The sequence below is a fragment of the Pogona vitticeps genome, chromosome 2, assembly GCF_051106095.1.
Source record: "Pogona vitticeps strain Pit_001003342236 chromosome 2, PviZW2.1, whole genome shotgun sequence".
Classification (NCBI taxonomy): Eukaryota; Metazoa; Chordata; class Lepidosauria; order Squamata; family Agamidae; genus Pogona; species Pogona vitticeps.
The window spans coordinates 79,033,011-79,046,794 of record NC_135784.1 but is presented as its reverse complement, the minus strand read 5'-3'; the positions used below and the strand labels follow the sequence as shown (position 1 = coordinate 79,046,794).

The 13,784-nt window shown below is 44.8% G+C and overlaps 2 protein-coding genes across 2 annotated transcripts in view; one reads left to right on the top strand and one right to left on the bottom strand.

The window, feature by feature from the left end:
- GRM2 (glutamate metabotropic receptor 2) overlaps positions 1-13,784 on the top strand; it is a 158,171-nt gene that overhangs the window by 101,622 nt on the left and 42,765 nt on the right. The gene's annotated exons all lie outside the window — the stretch shown is intronic.
- LOC110084473 (IQ domain-containing protein F6) lies at positions 1,895-10,087 on the bottom strand. The gene is made up of 3 exons (XM_020803856.3): positions 9,962-10,087; positions 6,116-6,214; positions 1,895-3,345 (listed from the first exon to the last, which is right to left on the bottom strand). The coding sequence occupies exons 1-3, from the start codon at positions 9,986-9,988 to the stop codon at positions 2,986-2,988; spliced, it is 486 nt and encodes a 161-aa protein (XP_020659515.3). The 5' UTR covers positions 9,989-10,087; the 3' UTR covers positions 1,895-2,985.

Here is a 13,784-nt window from a genome sequence, read left to right as displayed (position 1 = left end):
ATTAGTCCTGCAGTCCAAATATTGTTGTTTTCAATTTGTACTCCTCTTCTGTTTCCCGCCTTTTCTATATTGTTTCCTTAGAAAATCCAATAAGGCAAACTGCTGTATGATATATATTTTTTACTTTGTTGTAATGCTTGTGTTCTACTAGATTCAGTGGTGCTCTCTGGCATCCCTTAAGAATCCTCCACAGGCCAGAATCATATTCCTATGTAAAAGAAACTGCATATGTCTTGGTAGCAAATTCATTAATGAGGTGCTTGCTGAGTTCCTGGGCAAGCGCCCAATACTACAATCACACTCTCAGGAACACATCCAGTAGCTCTTAATGAGGGGCAATTTGCCACCACAACTTACGCAATTTCCTTACATAAGCATAAATTAGTAATAGGATTTTGGCTATTCCCTCTTAGGAAGAACCCTAGCTGATTCTTTTACAAGGAAACACAACTGAGGTCTAGAGTTTGTAACTTTAACCAGCCATCTTAAAAGTAACAACAACAAACTTCTTGTTCTTTTGCTGCCTCTAGAACAGAGAGGCCGCCTCCCATAAATCTTCAATCTTCATTCTGCACAGTACTGTTGCATGTACTTTATCACAACTCAAAAGCAATAGGATCAGCGCCTGAGCATTATTTGAGAGGGCAGTACAACTTCATAATCCACATCACCCATCATGATAAGTCCATCATCCCATAACTATCAGGCATGAGCTATATAGTCCATTCTCATTTCCCCCCTCACAGTAGGGGAGCCTTCAGTATGAGCTGGATTGTCTAGATTTTGGGGCCAAGATCATGGTGGTGTATCATCTTCCCCTCCCCAACCCACTCATATGGAACCCCTGGCTGGAAGCCCTCCCTCTGGAAGCCCTTCAGACTTGGGCATGGTTCAATATTCTCTTTATGAGGACTTCTGTCTCCATCTAATGACTACGTGCAGTATTAGTTTTAGAAGCTCACCCTCTGAAGCCATCCAAAGAAGGAGGCTTTAGGGAAACAGTGGGGGAAGAGTAATGTAAGGTCATAGGAGTGTAAAGGGCAAAGGACTAAAACAATGGGATATAATAAGAAAAGAAAGCAGGATCTAGAAAGGCAGGGAGACAGAAGAAGAAGAAGAAGATGGGAAGAAAGAGAAAGAAGACACAGAGTAGAGAAGAATGGAGCTGATGTTCCCTCCCTGTGTCTGTCTTCTTGGATGGTACTGTGGGGCAGACAAGGTACGAAGGATGCCAAATGCAGAAGGATAAATGCCAAAGTAAAATTCAGCCATCTTAAGAAAGAAGTCATTAGCTAAACTGAGAAACCCAAAGTTGGGTAAATAACAAAAGCAGGGCAAAGATTTATACAAAGTGAGAGGGGATAGACGGCAAGATAATTAGGTAGCTTATTAAAAAGATAAGCAGATAAATTGGCTACAGTGGCGGTTGGTCCATCTCTGTCATGCTCTGCACTGGGGCTGCCGGTAACACAAAGCCATTTATTAATAAATCTGGGCTCTTCTCAGTGGCTGCTGTCCCCTGTGCTTTGAGTCCCTTCCAGGCAGGAGGAAACCAGAGTGTTTTCTGTCTCTGATTCTCTCCCACACGTCCCCTGGGGTTGACACAGAAAAGCTCCAGATTTGGTCCAGCTGAGGCACTGTAGGTTTAAAGCAGGCAGTGGATTAACACCTTCCATGCTTCTCTTTCAGTTTCCCTAAGAGTGGCTGGAAAAAGGCTTTTTTGAAAAGAAAAAAAAGATTGACTCATATCATAGCGGAGATCATTAAACTAGGGGTGAATGATCTTCAGGAGTCTGGGGGCCGTGTGCACCTGTCCTGGCAACTTGGAGTGGTGGATCATCTCTTGTGACCCACCCCCCCTCACCAAAAATTGTTCTTACACAAATGTGAAGAAGGGTAGTGAAAAAGCTTTATTTTATTTTTTTTAAAAGGACAGCTAATTTTTTAAATTTTGGGCAGAGGGGGAGTCAAGGGTGCAAAGAACATGGAAAAAACATACCCCCAAAGTGACTTTCCGAGCAAAACATTATAATTTGTACACTGTCCCCTTGAATTGTATGTCTGAATACCACAGCATTGGCTATACAGTACAGAGATTTTTTTTTCACCCAATGAATGAATGAATGAATGAATGCTGTTACCTTGCCCACCCAGAACCCCATGAGTTTAACGCTGAAGGTATCAAAGTGGTCTACTTGCACCTAAACACAATATCTTTAATACAGTCTCCAGATCAAGGGGTCATAGGGGCTTTTAAGGCTCATTACACACAGGATTGTCAATGCTATGGAAGAGAACCCCAATTGAGAAAACTGTTCTGCATGTGTGTGTGTGTGTTTTCTAATCAACTGTTTATGCATTGTAGTTGCATTTTGGGGAGACATAAGACCTATACACGAATTTTGGAGATCCAGCACCCCTAACCCCAGCATTGTTGAAGAGAGAAGTGTAATTTAAAAAAAAAATTGGGGTGTGCTAGGGCCCAAAGGATCATATGTTGCCCACTGCAAATTCAATTGATGAACTCGCCCCTAAACTACTGCAGCAGCTCTTCCCCTCAAATTGCAATATAAGGTAAGGATGATAGTTTAGGGTCAGAACAGATCAAGAGATCAGTTCCACACTTGGCTCCCACAGCAAGACTTCTGTTACAATCCTAGAGCGGGATCATAACTCAGGTCTTAGTGGCAAACCAAATGTATTCATGTAAAAGATCCCACGCTTGGTCTTTGGCTTCTCCGGTTAAAAGGACCAGGTGATGTAAAAGACCCCCGCCTGGCTGAGACTCCAGAGGGCTGCCATCCATGAAAGTAAATAGTTCAGACGATTGGATGTCACTTTGGTGTTCCTTCAGAGCAAAGGAACGAACAGCAATCTCCCAGTGGAGTTATAAAACATTTATTTCACCCATCAATGCCTGTCCCTGAGAAGTCTTCTCTGCTTCTTCCATGGAGTCTTTCTCTCTCTCCACCCCCACCCCCTTTCTTACCCAACGACAATCTCAATATTCAGGTCTATGCCATCATGTGCCAGGTTGTCAAGAGAACAGACATTGGACTCTCTCCTGAAGCTGTAGCGCCGCCAGTTGTTTTGGATGACCTGGGCTGCCTTCTGGTACTTCTTGTACCGGGTTTTCATAAGCCACATCCTGAACATGGACTGCAAGAGGACGGTCGACTTCTCAGGCCAAATATACATAACCAGCGCCCTGATTCTTCTTTCCTCCTGGGCTTTGTTGAAAGTGTGGCGCCACCACCTCTGGATCACCAAGGCACAAAGGGTAGCTTGGAGCAGGCTGCGTCGGACCAGCACGCCGCGCCACCATTTCTGGATGATGACAGCAGCCTAGAAACAACAACCGTTTTAGAAGACTGCCTTAAAAACAGGCAGGAGAGGGCTTTCTCCTGTGTGGCTCCTAGGCAATAGATCACACCCCCCTCCAGGCTGTGAGCTCTTTCCACTCTAATTGACTTTAAGAAGGGAGTAAAAACACTTTTTTTAAAAGACCAGCATATGGTATCTAAGCCACCCTGCTGTGTTTTTAATCTGTACATGTTGCAGATTTTATGGTTTTTCAATGTATTTGCTTAATTCTAATGGCTTTTATAATAGGGCGGGCTTATATAATTTTCTTTTTACCTGAAAGGGATCTTATCTGTGTTTTTTGTTTTAAGTTTGTAAGCCACCTTAAGTGCTAGCTTTTAGTGGAAAGGTGGGGTATAGATGTAAGTAAGTAAGTAATATAGGAAGATGAACCAGTTGATTACATAAGGAGAGGCCTAGAGAGACATCTTTTTAAATGCTCAGAAGAGGAAAGAGCTTGAAGAGCAAAACTACTCGCACCAGAGCGAGGAGCTGCTTCAGGCGAGAGAGCCTAAGTGCCATGAAAAGGGCAGTGCATCTACTGGTTGGTCGCTATCGTGTTTTTTCGTGAATGCAAAAATAACTCACCTCCCCTTAAATATTATGCAACCTGATGTGGGGATGGGCTTCATAGCAAATAGCACAATTTCATAAACCATCTGTGCCTTTGCTGTTAGTTTGGGACTGAGTAATTCTATCAACACACCAATAGTCAAAATGCAATTAAGCCATAACATATTTGAGGTAGTAATTACAAATCTCTTCTGAATGCTCCAGAGAGTCTAATGCATTTACAGCAGTCAGCTGGAGAGATTGAACGCTCTCCAGGTTAGTAAGTAGTCTTAGCTGATAGTCTTAACTGAGCCTACAGACCCAGCAGCTGCACATCAGGAGGAGACCCGAATACTGAATCCATTGATGGATTGCACTATCTTCAAATTTCAGCAACCAAGATATGTGGAATTAAAGGAACTGTGGAGAAAGATGTAGTGCCACAGACTGTCAAGGAAGTAATTCTGCAACAATGATACAAGAGCAACTGGATCTAGTGTCAAAAATAGAACCATGATTCCTAACCATAGATCAACTCAGAAGGCAGGATGAATTTGTGTTTCAAGAGTGGAGACCAGTGGTTCCACCTTCCTTGCAGGAAATGCAAAACACAGCTGAGCAAAGGGCTGTCTAAAGAGGACCCTCTAAGCCAGGGGTGTTCAACCTTTCACCTTCCCTGGGCCACATTAGAAGATGAAAATTTGGTTTGGGCTGCACATAAATTTGGTTTGGGCTGCATGGGGGGGCCAGCCCTAGCCATTCTCCATAGCCCCACTCCAAGCTGCGATCTCAGACAGCAGAGGCTGTCAGCTTTGACTCTGGTGGCTTTATGGGGCCGGGAGGGGGTCCACCTATTGACAGGGACGGCACAATCCAGTCACACAGCCCTCTCTCCCCTCCCCTGCCACTCCTTCCTTCCTTCCTCTCCCCCCCACACCATTGTGATGTGCCCCAGCCACATTCCAGCCGCTAACGCCGGCAGTGTAATTTTAAACTTTGGAATTTTTTTAAAAATAAAAAATTGCACTGGGCCGCATTATGAGCCAACCTGGGCTGCATGCGGCCCACGGGCCGCAGGTTGGACAAGCCTGCTCTAAGCCAAGAGTGTACACCTGGGGCCCTTCAGAAATTTTTGCACGTGCTGTAATATACTTTTAGTTATGCTGATGGAAGTTGTATACCAAAAACATCTGGAAGGTCATAGTTGCCCACCCTGCTCTAAGTATATTTGGAGGAGAAGGCCCATTCTCCAAGCAGTTATATGTGTAGATTAAACCAAATTAAGCAGAAGAGTTTCCAGAGCAGATGGCAGGTTCTTCAGATAGTTTTGCAATGTTGTGCCCTGGAGTTTCCCCTAGAAATCAAGCCCTGGTACATCCATCATTCCATTCCCGCATCGCAGAAAGGAAACCTCATGTACCACCAACAACAACAACAACAACAAGGAAAAAAGAATGGGAGAGAGGGGGAGGTGAATTTTTTTCAGAACACTTTTTACTAATCAGAAGACATGGGTTTTAACTTTGGAATGAAGAAGCTGGAAGGGACCTTATTGGTCATTGAGTCCAGCCCCTCTCAAGGGGTAAGGGTGATGCTGAGTGATCTGTCACAGTTGGTTGAAGGCCGACCTGGACATGGCTGCAATCTGGAAATCCCAGGAGAGAGCTGGGTCCAGGAATACGCACAGGTTCTGAATTTGATCCTTAAGGGGAAGGGTTACCCTGTCCAACATAGGGAGAGAATCCTCCAGCCTATCAGAAGGGCCCCCCAGAAGAAGGATTTCTGTCTTGTCCAGGTTGCGTTTCAGATTAACAACCTTGGTCCATTCCAGAGCCGAGGCCAGGCAGTCGCTAGTGAATGCTGAGAAAAGCAATTCTGAACAATACGGGGAGATTTCATTTCCCAAGAAAAAAGTACCCACCAAGCATGCCGTATTGAAACAGAGAGAAACACACCCACTTGTTTAATTTTTAAAAAATATTTTTATCCCACCTTTCTCCTTTAAAAAGGACCCAGGGCAGCTTATGTAAGTAAACCCACCCACTTGCTTACATTAATTCATTAGTATGTATAATAATTTGAAACTGTTGCCTGCCAGAGCAATTGAAATGCATGGATATAGTTTAAAAGACAGAAAGAGAGCAGAAAAGAATTTCCCAGATCACTTTAAAATTGGCTATTGAAAAAACTTGGTATATACCTGAATTTGTTTTGCCAGAACTAGGGAACTTCCTGCCTCTGTATCTTCTGACTGCTCTGAGGTCTCATCAGGTTTTGATAAACATGGACAGATCTTAGCCTGTCAAAAAGGAGGGTTGGTAAGTACAGAGAAGGGCCATAGCCAACAGTACAGTCCTATTGGGAACCTCTGCGCATTCAAGCTGCCATCAACCAGTAAAGGTTCAAAAAGGTCCAGAGAGAGAGAGATATGATTGACTGATGAGCAAGAGGTTACTAAAATATCTGACTAGGTTATACAATTTGCACTGAAGAAATGTACAATCCAAGTGTGTTAGAAAACCATCCCTATTTTCTTTCCTTCCTTCCGTCCTTCTCCTAGTTCCAGTTGTGTATTGTCCCTGAGGTATGTGACTATGGCTACTTAGCAACAGGAGAAATGTATATGGCTCTTGATCAGAAATCATCTTTTTATCTTTACTTAATGTTCTGCAGAAATGAGTTCTGCCTTTCAAAATGGACTTCAGCACTTGACTTTTGAGAACTTTTATCTCAATTTAACACAGGTGAATTTACTGACAAAGCCATTTGATCAACATGGTTACTTTACTGTCTTAAAAAAACCATGATAACAGGCAAAAAAGCATCTTAGTGGGCACCAGCAGCTGAGGCTACCACAGTGCGTAGAATGTGAAGGGTTTGGGTGACTAGCATGCGATACACAGTGTGGGAGAGCGGATAGAGCATTGAGCTCAATAGCCACAGAAACCCACTGGGAGGGGGAGGCAATGACAAACAGCTCTATGAACATCTTGCATATCTAAAAACCCTGTTAGGATCACTTTAAGTTGAAAGTCACTCAATGGAAAACATGCACGTAAATACCAATATGTTCTGCTTGGATGGGGGTGGGGGAGACAAAGAAACAACCCACCTTTGAATCAATAACTTGTCCCTGAAATGTTTGTATATTTCTAATACAGCCACACAGTTCCAAAAGATCTAACGTGCAAGTTCATTGCACACATTGAGTGCCTGCCGGCCTCAGCCTTTTGCAGCCCTTTCTTTATTTATTGAAGCCTGTGTCGATGCCTGGTGCCGCCAATGGAAATTCTGAAGCTGCTTGCTCCAAAGTATGTGAAATGCACCTGGTAATGATTTTCATTCCTCCCTAGGTCAAGTAGGATGGATCTGGTGAGGTTACATCAGCAAGAATCACGGCTACCTGATTGATGTATTGTTTACTTACGGTACCTGTAAAGCACAAATGTTATGGCAAAACAGGGAGGCCTGGGAGAGCAGCACAGCTCCCTTTCTAGGTCTGTCAAGGGACTCTGGGAGAGCTTTCTCTCATGGCAGGCACGGGTTCAAGGGAAAAATGTACCAGCAGTTTTAAGGAGGCGATGTTTCATGGTACATTGATGAAATGTCTGTTCTTCTGACTAGAAAATGCTACTTTTCCTTCAGAAAGGAAGGCATGTTGTTTCTTGTATATGCCTAAGTTTCTCACTCTGTGCTTATAGTTCCTCAAAGAAGGGCGCCTAACAGTTTGGGCTCCATTGCTGACTGTTAGGGTTGGGGATGCCTTCACATGTACCCGTTCCTATTACTGTACACCCATCAGCCACAACATTAAAACTACCTGCCTAATATCGTGTAAATCCCTCCTGTGCTCCCAAAACAGCAGTGATGAGCTGAGTCATAGATTCCACAAGGTCTCTGAATATGCCCTGTGGCATTTGGCACCAAGACATTAACAGCAGATCTTTTAAGTCCTGCAAGTCATGAGCTGGGGCTCCGTGGATCAGATCTGGCGTTCCAGCACATCCTGTAGATGCTCAATCAGACCGGGATCTAGGGAATTTGGAGGCCAAGGAAGCACCTCCAACTCTTTGTCATGTTCCTCCAATCATTCCTGAACAATTTTGGCAGCGTGCCAGGGTGCATTATCCTGCTGAAAGAGGCCACTGCCATCAGGGAACATGAAGTGGTATATGTGTTCTGCAACAATCTCTAGGTAGGTGTCAATGTAACAGCCATATGAATGCCATGACCCAAGGTTTCCCAGCAGAACACTGCCCAGAGCATAACACGGCCTCCGCTGGCCTGACATAGTGCATCCTGCTGCCATTTCTTCCCCAAGTAAAAAACATGCACGCACCTGACCATCCACCTGATCTAAAAGAAAATATGATTCATCTGACCAGGCAGCCTGCTTCCATTGCCCCATGGTCCATTTCTGACACTCATGTCCCCATTGTAGTCACTTTTGGTAGTGGGCAGGGGGTCATCATGAGCACTCTGACCGGTCTGTGCCTAAGCAACCCCATTCACAGCGAACGGCAATGCACGGTGTGGTCTGACACCTTTCTATCATTGCTGGTGTTATGTTTTTCAGCAATTTGAGCTACAGTACCTCTTCTGTGTGATCAGACCAGACACAGGCTAGCCTTTGCTCTCTGTATGCATCAATCACCCGTGGGCGCCAACGACCCTGACTCTGGTTCACTGGTTGTCCTTCCTTGCACCACTGTTGGTAGGCATTAACAACTGGGATACTGGGAACACCCCACAAGACTTGCCATTTTGGAGATGCTGTGCTCAGTCATCTAGCCATCACTGTCGGCTCTTGTCAAAGTCACAGATCTTTTCACTTGCCCATATTTCCTGCTTCTAATACATGAAATTCAAGAACTGACTGTTCACTGGCTGCCTATTATATCCCACCCCTTGACAGGTGCCATTGTAAGGTTATAATCAATGGTATTCACTTCATTTGTTAGCGATTTTAATGTTGTGGCTCATCAGCATAAATGGGAAAGCAGGACTCTTGGAAGTCGAGTCACTGGGGTTTCAGAGAATCTTAGGTCTCTCCCAGCAGTTTCAGAAGCAAGGGATGGCACACAGAACACCTGAGGAACTGGGCTGTAAGAGAGAGTAGCTGGGGCCCCACTGGTTTCCAGGGCTGCGCAGAGAGTAGCTGAGAGCTTCAGGGGCATGGGCTGGGCACCCTGGCCCTGCTCTGATCTATGGACTTCTTTCTTAAATGGCTCTGTATTGGGGATGGGGATATGTCTGCTCCCCCTCCACACACACACACACACACACACACACACACACACACACACACACACACACACACACACACACACACACACACACACACACACACACACACACACACACACACACACACACACACACACACACACACACACACACACACCACCTGCCGCTTTTTGGGGACCAAGTTCTTCTCCAAAAAAGGAATTGCAGCTCTTTGGAAGACTCCAGGAATGCAGATTCACCTGTTAAATAGCCTCCCTTGTACTATCTATCTCTCCACAATAACCATTCTTCCAAACAGAAAGTGGATTTTCCTGTCACATCTCTCTCTCTCTCTCTCTCTCTCTCTCTCTCTGTGTGTGTGTGTGTGTGTGTGTGTGTGTGTGTGTGAGAGAGAGAGAGAGAGAGAGAGAGAGAGAGAGAGAGAACACACACACATTTCTGGAGGGTCCTGGAAGGATTATTGTTCTCTGGACCTTCCAACATTGTCCGCCCCTCTACATTCCAGGGCCAAGCTATAGATGATGCTGAATGTGTCATTTGACATTACTGGTATCTAAGGGGAGGACCTGGTTGTTGCGGGGGAGTACCAGAGTGGGGGGTGCTCATCCTTTCCCCCTGCACCATGGTGCTGAGAAGAATACGTAGTCCCCTCCAGCTGCTTTCCGTTGGTGCCAATGATTATGTCAATACAAAAAAAGAGAGATCACTTCTAAACATAGGATTTCCACAATGAGCAGCTATAGCCTAGAACACTCGGTGAGTGCAGACTGTATTCAATGTGCAATTTTTTTTAACTCACGCGGACTTTTTTCCAGAAGTTTAACATTTCTGGTCCAGCAGGAGATCGCCTGCTCCCAGCAGATGCTGCTGCCTGGGAGGAAGAGCCTCCCCTTCCCTTGTAAACTCTGATGTCATAATGGGCAGGCCCGACACCCCTACCCTGACTCTCACTGAGAGAGGATTAGTTCAGGATGAGCCTGCCTGAACGGTGATTGGTTTCCTCTCTAACTGGCTGGGCAAGGAAAGTGTCGTTCCTAACTGTGCATGTACCATGGAAACAGAAGGAGGTTTTCCTTGGGGGCGGGGGTGGGCGATTTCTTAATTGGCATGGAGACAGCAAAAGCAGAGCTTAGAGGGATATTCACCCAAGCAAGCGAATGAATCTTCTGAGAGATAGCATATTAATCACCGTTTTCTTTTGTGTATCTGTCGGTGGCTATAGGCACACATGAGTTCAGACTAATGTTGTTTTTGCTTTCATATTCATGGCCAACTTGTCTTGTGGTTTACATTCTCCTCTTCCTCTTGATTTCAGATGTTGAGATTGATGAAGCCCAAAGAGAGCTCCCTCAACAGACTCCCTCTCTCTCTCTCTCTCTCTCTCTCTCACACACACACACACACACACACACAGAGACATGACAGTTTTTTTAAAAATTTGCAGAATCACAACATGTGTGTGTGTGTGTGTGTGTGTGTGTGTGTGTGTGTGTGTGTGTGTGTGTGTGTGTTTAGACCCCAAACAAGTTCTCTTCGTTAGATACAAGCAACATTATCCTAAATCTGCAACTTTGCATACTCAGGAGTATTGGAGAAAAATGTCAATATTTAAGTCAGAAGGAAATTAAACAGGGAAATTACAAACTGTGTGGATTATGCTGAAGTAAAAATAGTAAATGTAAAAAATGTAAAAATAACCACACCTGCAAAACAGTGTTGAGAATAACACTGGGCACTGCCAGCCTAATAAACACTGAGGTGAGATTTAAGTCAGAGGTGATAGAATTCAACTTTTTGGTCCATTACAATTCAGTATTTTTCACACAATTTATGTGTGTAACTTTGTAACTTCTTCATTCAAGAATGGCCATGTTACTGTAACTTCTTGGGAGAGCAAGGCCCCATGCATATGAAACCAAAGGATGTACAGTACACTAGTTATGCCTTAAGCAACTTGCTAGTCTTCATGAAACAAGGATGGCAAAGACGGCCATGCAGTTTGGGGGTATTCTGAGTACTTAAGAGTGGAAAAAGTAGCTTTCCCCCTTCACTGTTAAGGAAGAACAAAGGGCCTCCTCCTAGAAATTTTAGCTGCCACCAAGTCCTTACAGCCCCTGGCAGAGCCTCACCTGAACATCTACAGCGTTCTCTGACCATCATGCATGCCCCTCCCCCTGCCTTCTTCCGCTTGTCTTTTATAATATCTTACTTGGTGAAAAAAAAATCTGGAAGCTGTTGTGATCACTGAATCGGTCCAAACCAAGTATAATCAATAATAATGTGCTGTCTAGTGATTTCCAGCATATGACAACACCCCTGGGGCTTTCAGAAGTGGAACTAGATAGCAGGGCAGGTCCACCCCATCAGCCATACATCTCCAGATGACCTAAAGAGGCCCTTTCCTGCAAGAGGTATGGTGGGGATGCCAGGTCCCAGCCCTTGGCTCTTAGACTGACTCACCATCTGCTCCACTCCACTGACTTGCTTATAAGATTGTTATCTGCGTGCATGACCTCCTTTTGCTTCCAAACTGATAAGGTAACTCATCTGCCAGAGTTCTTTGTTAGAGAGAATAATGCCAACTCAAAGTACTTACGGAAGTTGCCTCCTCCAGAAGAACCCACCTGCTCTGGGCTTTTTCTCTGGATAAAAGCTGCTAATGAGCGGTTGAGGCTAAAAGATAAATGGTCCTCAGAAGCCTAACTGGCAACCAGCCTTGCTTGTCCCATCATTTTGCATGTAGTTCTACCCCAGCTGTTACAGAGACAATTTCCCTCATTATCATTGCTATTTAAGGAAAAAAACCAATCCATTAGCAAGAGATAAAGGGCTGCATTATTGCACATGTACCGAATAGGCTGGAGGTTTACATGGACAACTGTAAAGCTCCATTTGTTCAGACGTTGTAAATCACAGCCTCGCACTAGCAATTCAGAAATCAAGCCTGGCAAGCAGGAAAGATTTTTCCTGTCCCCCTTCTGTCTACTGCATTTAGTGGTTAAACATGAGGCTTAAGGGCAAATGTCCTTGACTTTGCCTGTAGCCTTTTGGGAGCTATGGAAGGGCAACTCACAGTCCCTGGGTGATTTTCTTGCTACCATAAAATGTAATTTCCTGCTTAAAATTTATTTGTGCATGTTAATTATGCAGCAAGGTTTTGACACATCCAGAGCTGTGAAGTGTGTTTCGACTCTCAAATCCAAAGAGCCTATCAGATGGCGAGCTTTTTCTCTAGCCTGCCTCTTTTGTAGTCTGTGTTTTTAACAACCTCATTAGTGAGGATTTTTCACTTTGAAGATAATGAGCATGACTGCAGAGCATCTGGAACAAGCAAAGAGTTGGAACTGGGCACTGCCCATTTTAGCTGCCGGTAGAATATTTCACTATTCTTCTGGTGTGTCCCCCCCCCCTTTCTGGAAGGGTCCTTGTTGCACAGAAAATCAACCGATTCAGCTTCCTCTCATTAAACCTTGCCTGTAGAATTGTTATCTGTGATAGAGCTCTTATTGTAGGCCCAGTAGGCTTTCTTAGCAGTTTTGGCCTCTGCAGCACACCTTTTCACATGGATTGCAGCAAGTTTACGACCTTTTTTTTTTACTTTTACTTTTATTAGACTTTTACCCCCCCCCCCAGACAAAGTCTACTCAGGGTGGCTTACATACATAATAAAAACACAACAGTATAACAAACATAATAAAAGCCTTCAAAAACTCAAAACTTAACACTTGTTTCTAAAAAACATTGCCAGGATGGAATAGGTAAAGAAACAGAAAATAAAAATCATTTAATTGACTGGAGGGAAGGCCTGCCTAAAGAGCCAGGTTTTTAAATGGCTTTTGAAAACGCCCAGCGAGGGAGCCAGACGGATTTCAGTATTCCATAGCCGAGGGGCCACTGGTGAGAAGGCCCAGTTTCTTGTTCTTTCCTTCCGGGCCTCTCTCAGCGTTAGGCCCCTCAGCTGTCCCTGCTGGCTATGTCGAGTGATTCAGGTAGATCTAGGTGGGAGAAGGCGATCTGCCAAGTATCGAGGTCCCAAACCGTTTAGGGCTTTGTATGTAATCATTAGCACTTTGAAATCAATGCGGAAACAGATGGACAGTGCAGAGCAGCCAGAGTGGGAGATATATGCTGATATTTTGCACCATTTGAAGTTTCCTCATCAATCTCAAAGGCAGCCCAACATAGAGTATGTTACAATGGTCTAATCTCGAGATTATGAGCACATGGACAAGAGTAGTGAGGGACCCCCCATAAAGGTAGGGTCACAGCTGGGCAATCCACCATAGATGAAAATAGGCAGAATGGGCCACAGACGCCACCTGGGTTTCCATGGTAAGTGCCGTGTCCAGATGTATCCCCAAGCTGCGAACCTCGCTCTTTGCGGTGAGGGTCGTCTCCCCAAAAGAAAGGGAGTCACCCAAACTGCTGATGGGAGGACCACCCATCCTCAAGACCTCCGTCTTCTCTGGGTTCAGCCACAACCCATTCATCTGCATCCATTTCAGTACAGTCTCCAGGCAGCGCTGAAGGGACAGATCGGCATCCAGTGAAGTCGGTGAGCAGGAGATGTAGAGCTGCGTGTCATCAGCATACAGATGGCACGATGGCCCACACCCCCTGAT

Bases quoted from the DNA above. Each gene is read 5' to 3' on its own strand.
- LOC110084473 (XM_020803856.3), bottom strand. From the start codon at position 9,988: ATGTTAAACTTCTGGAAAAAAGTCCGC. The intron at 6,215-9,961 runs GTGAGTTAAAAA...CCTTTTTGACAG, and splicing joins ACTTCTGGAAAAAAGTCCGC to GCTAAGATCTGTCCATGTTT. The intron at 3,346-6,115 runs GTATATACCAAG...TGTTGTTTCTAG, and splicing joins TTCTGGCAAAACAAATTCAG to GCTGCTGTCATCATCCAGAA.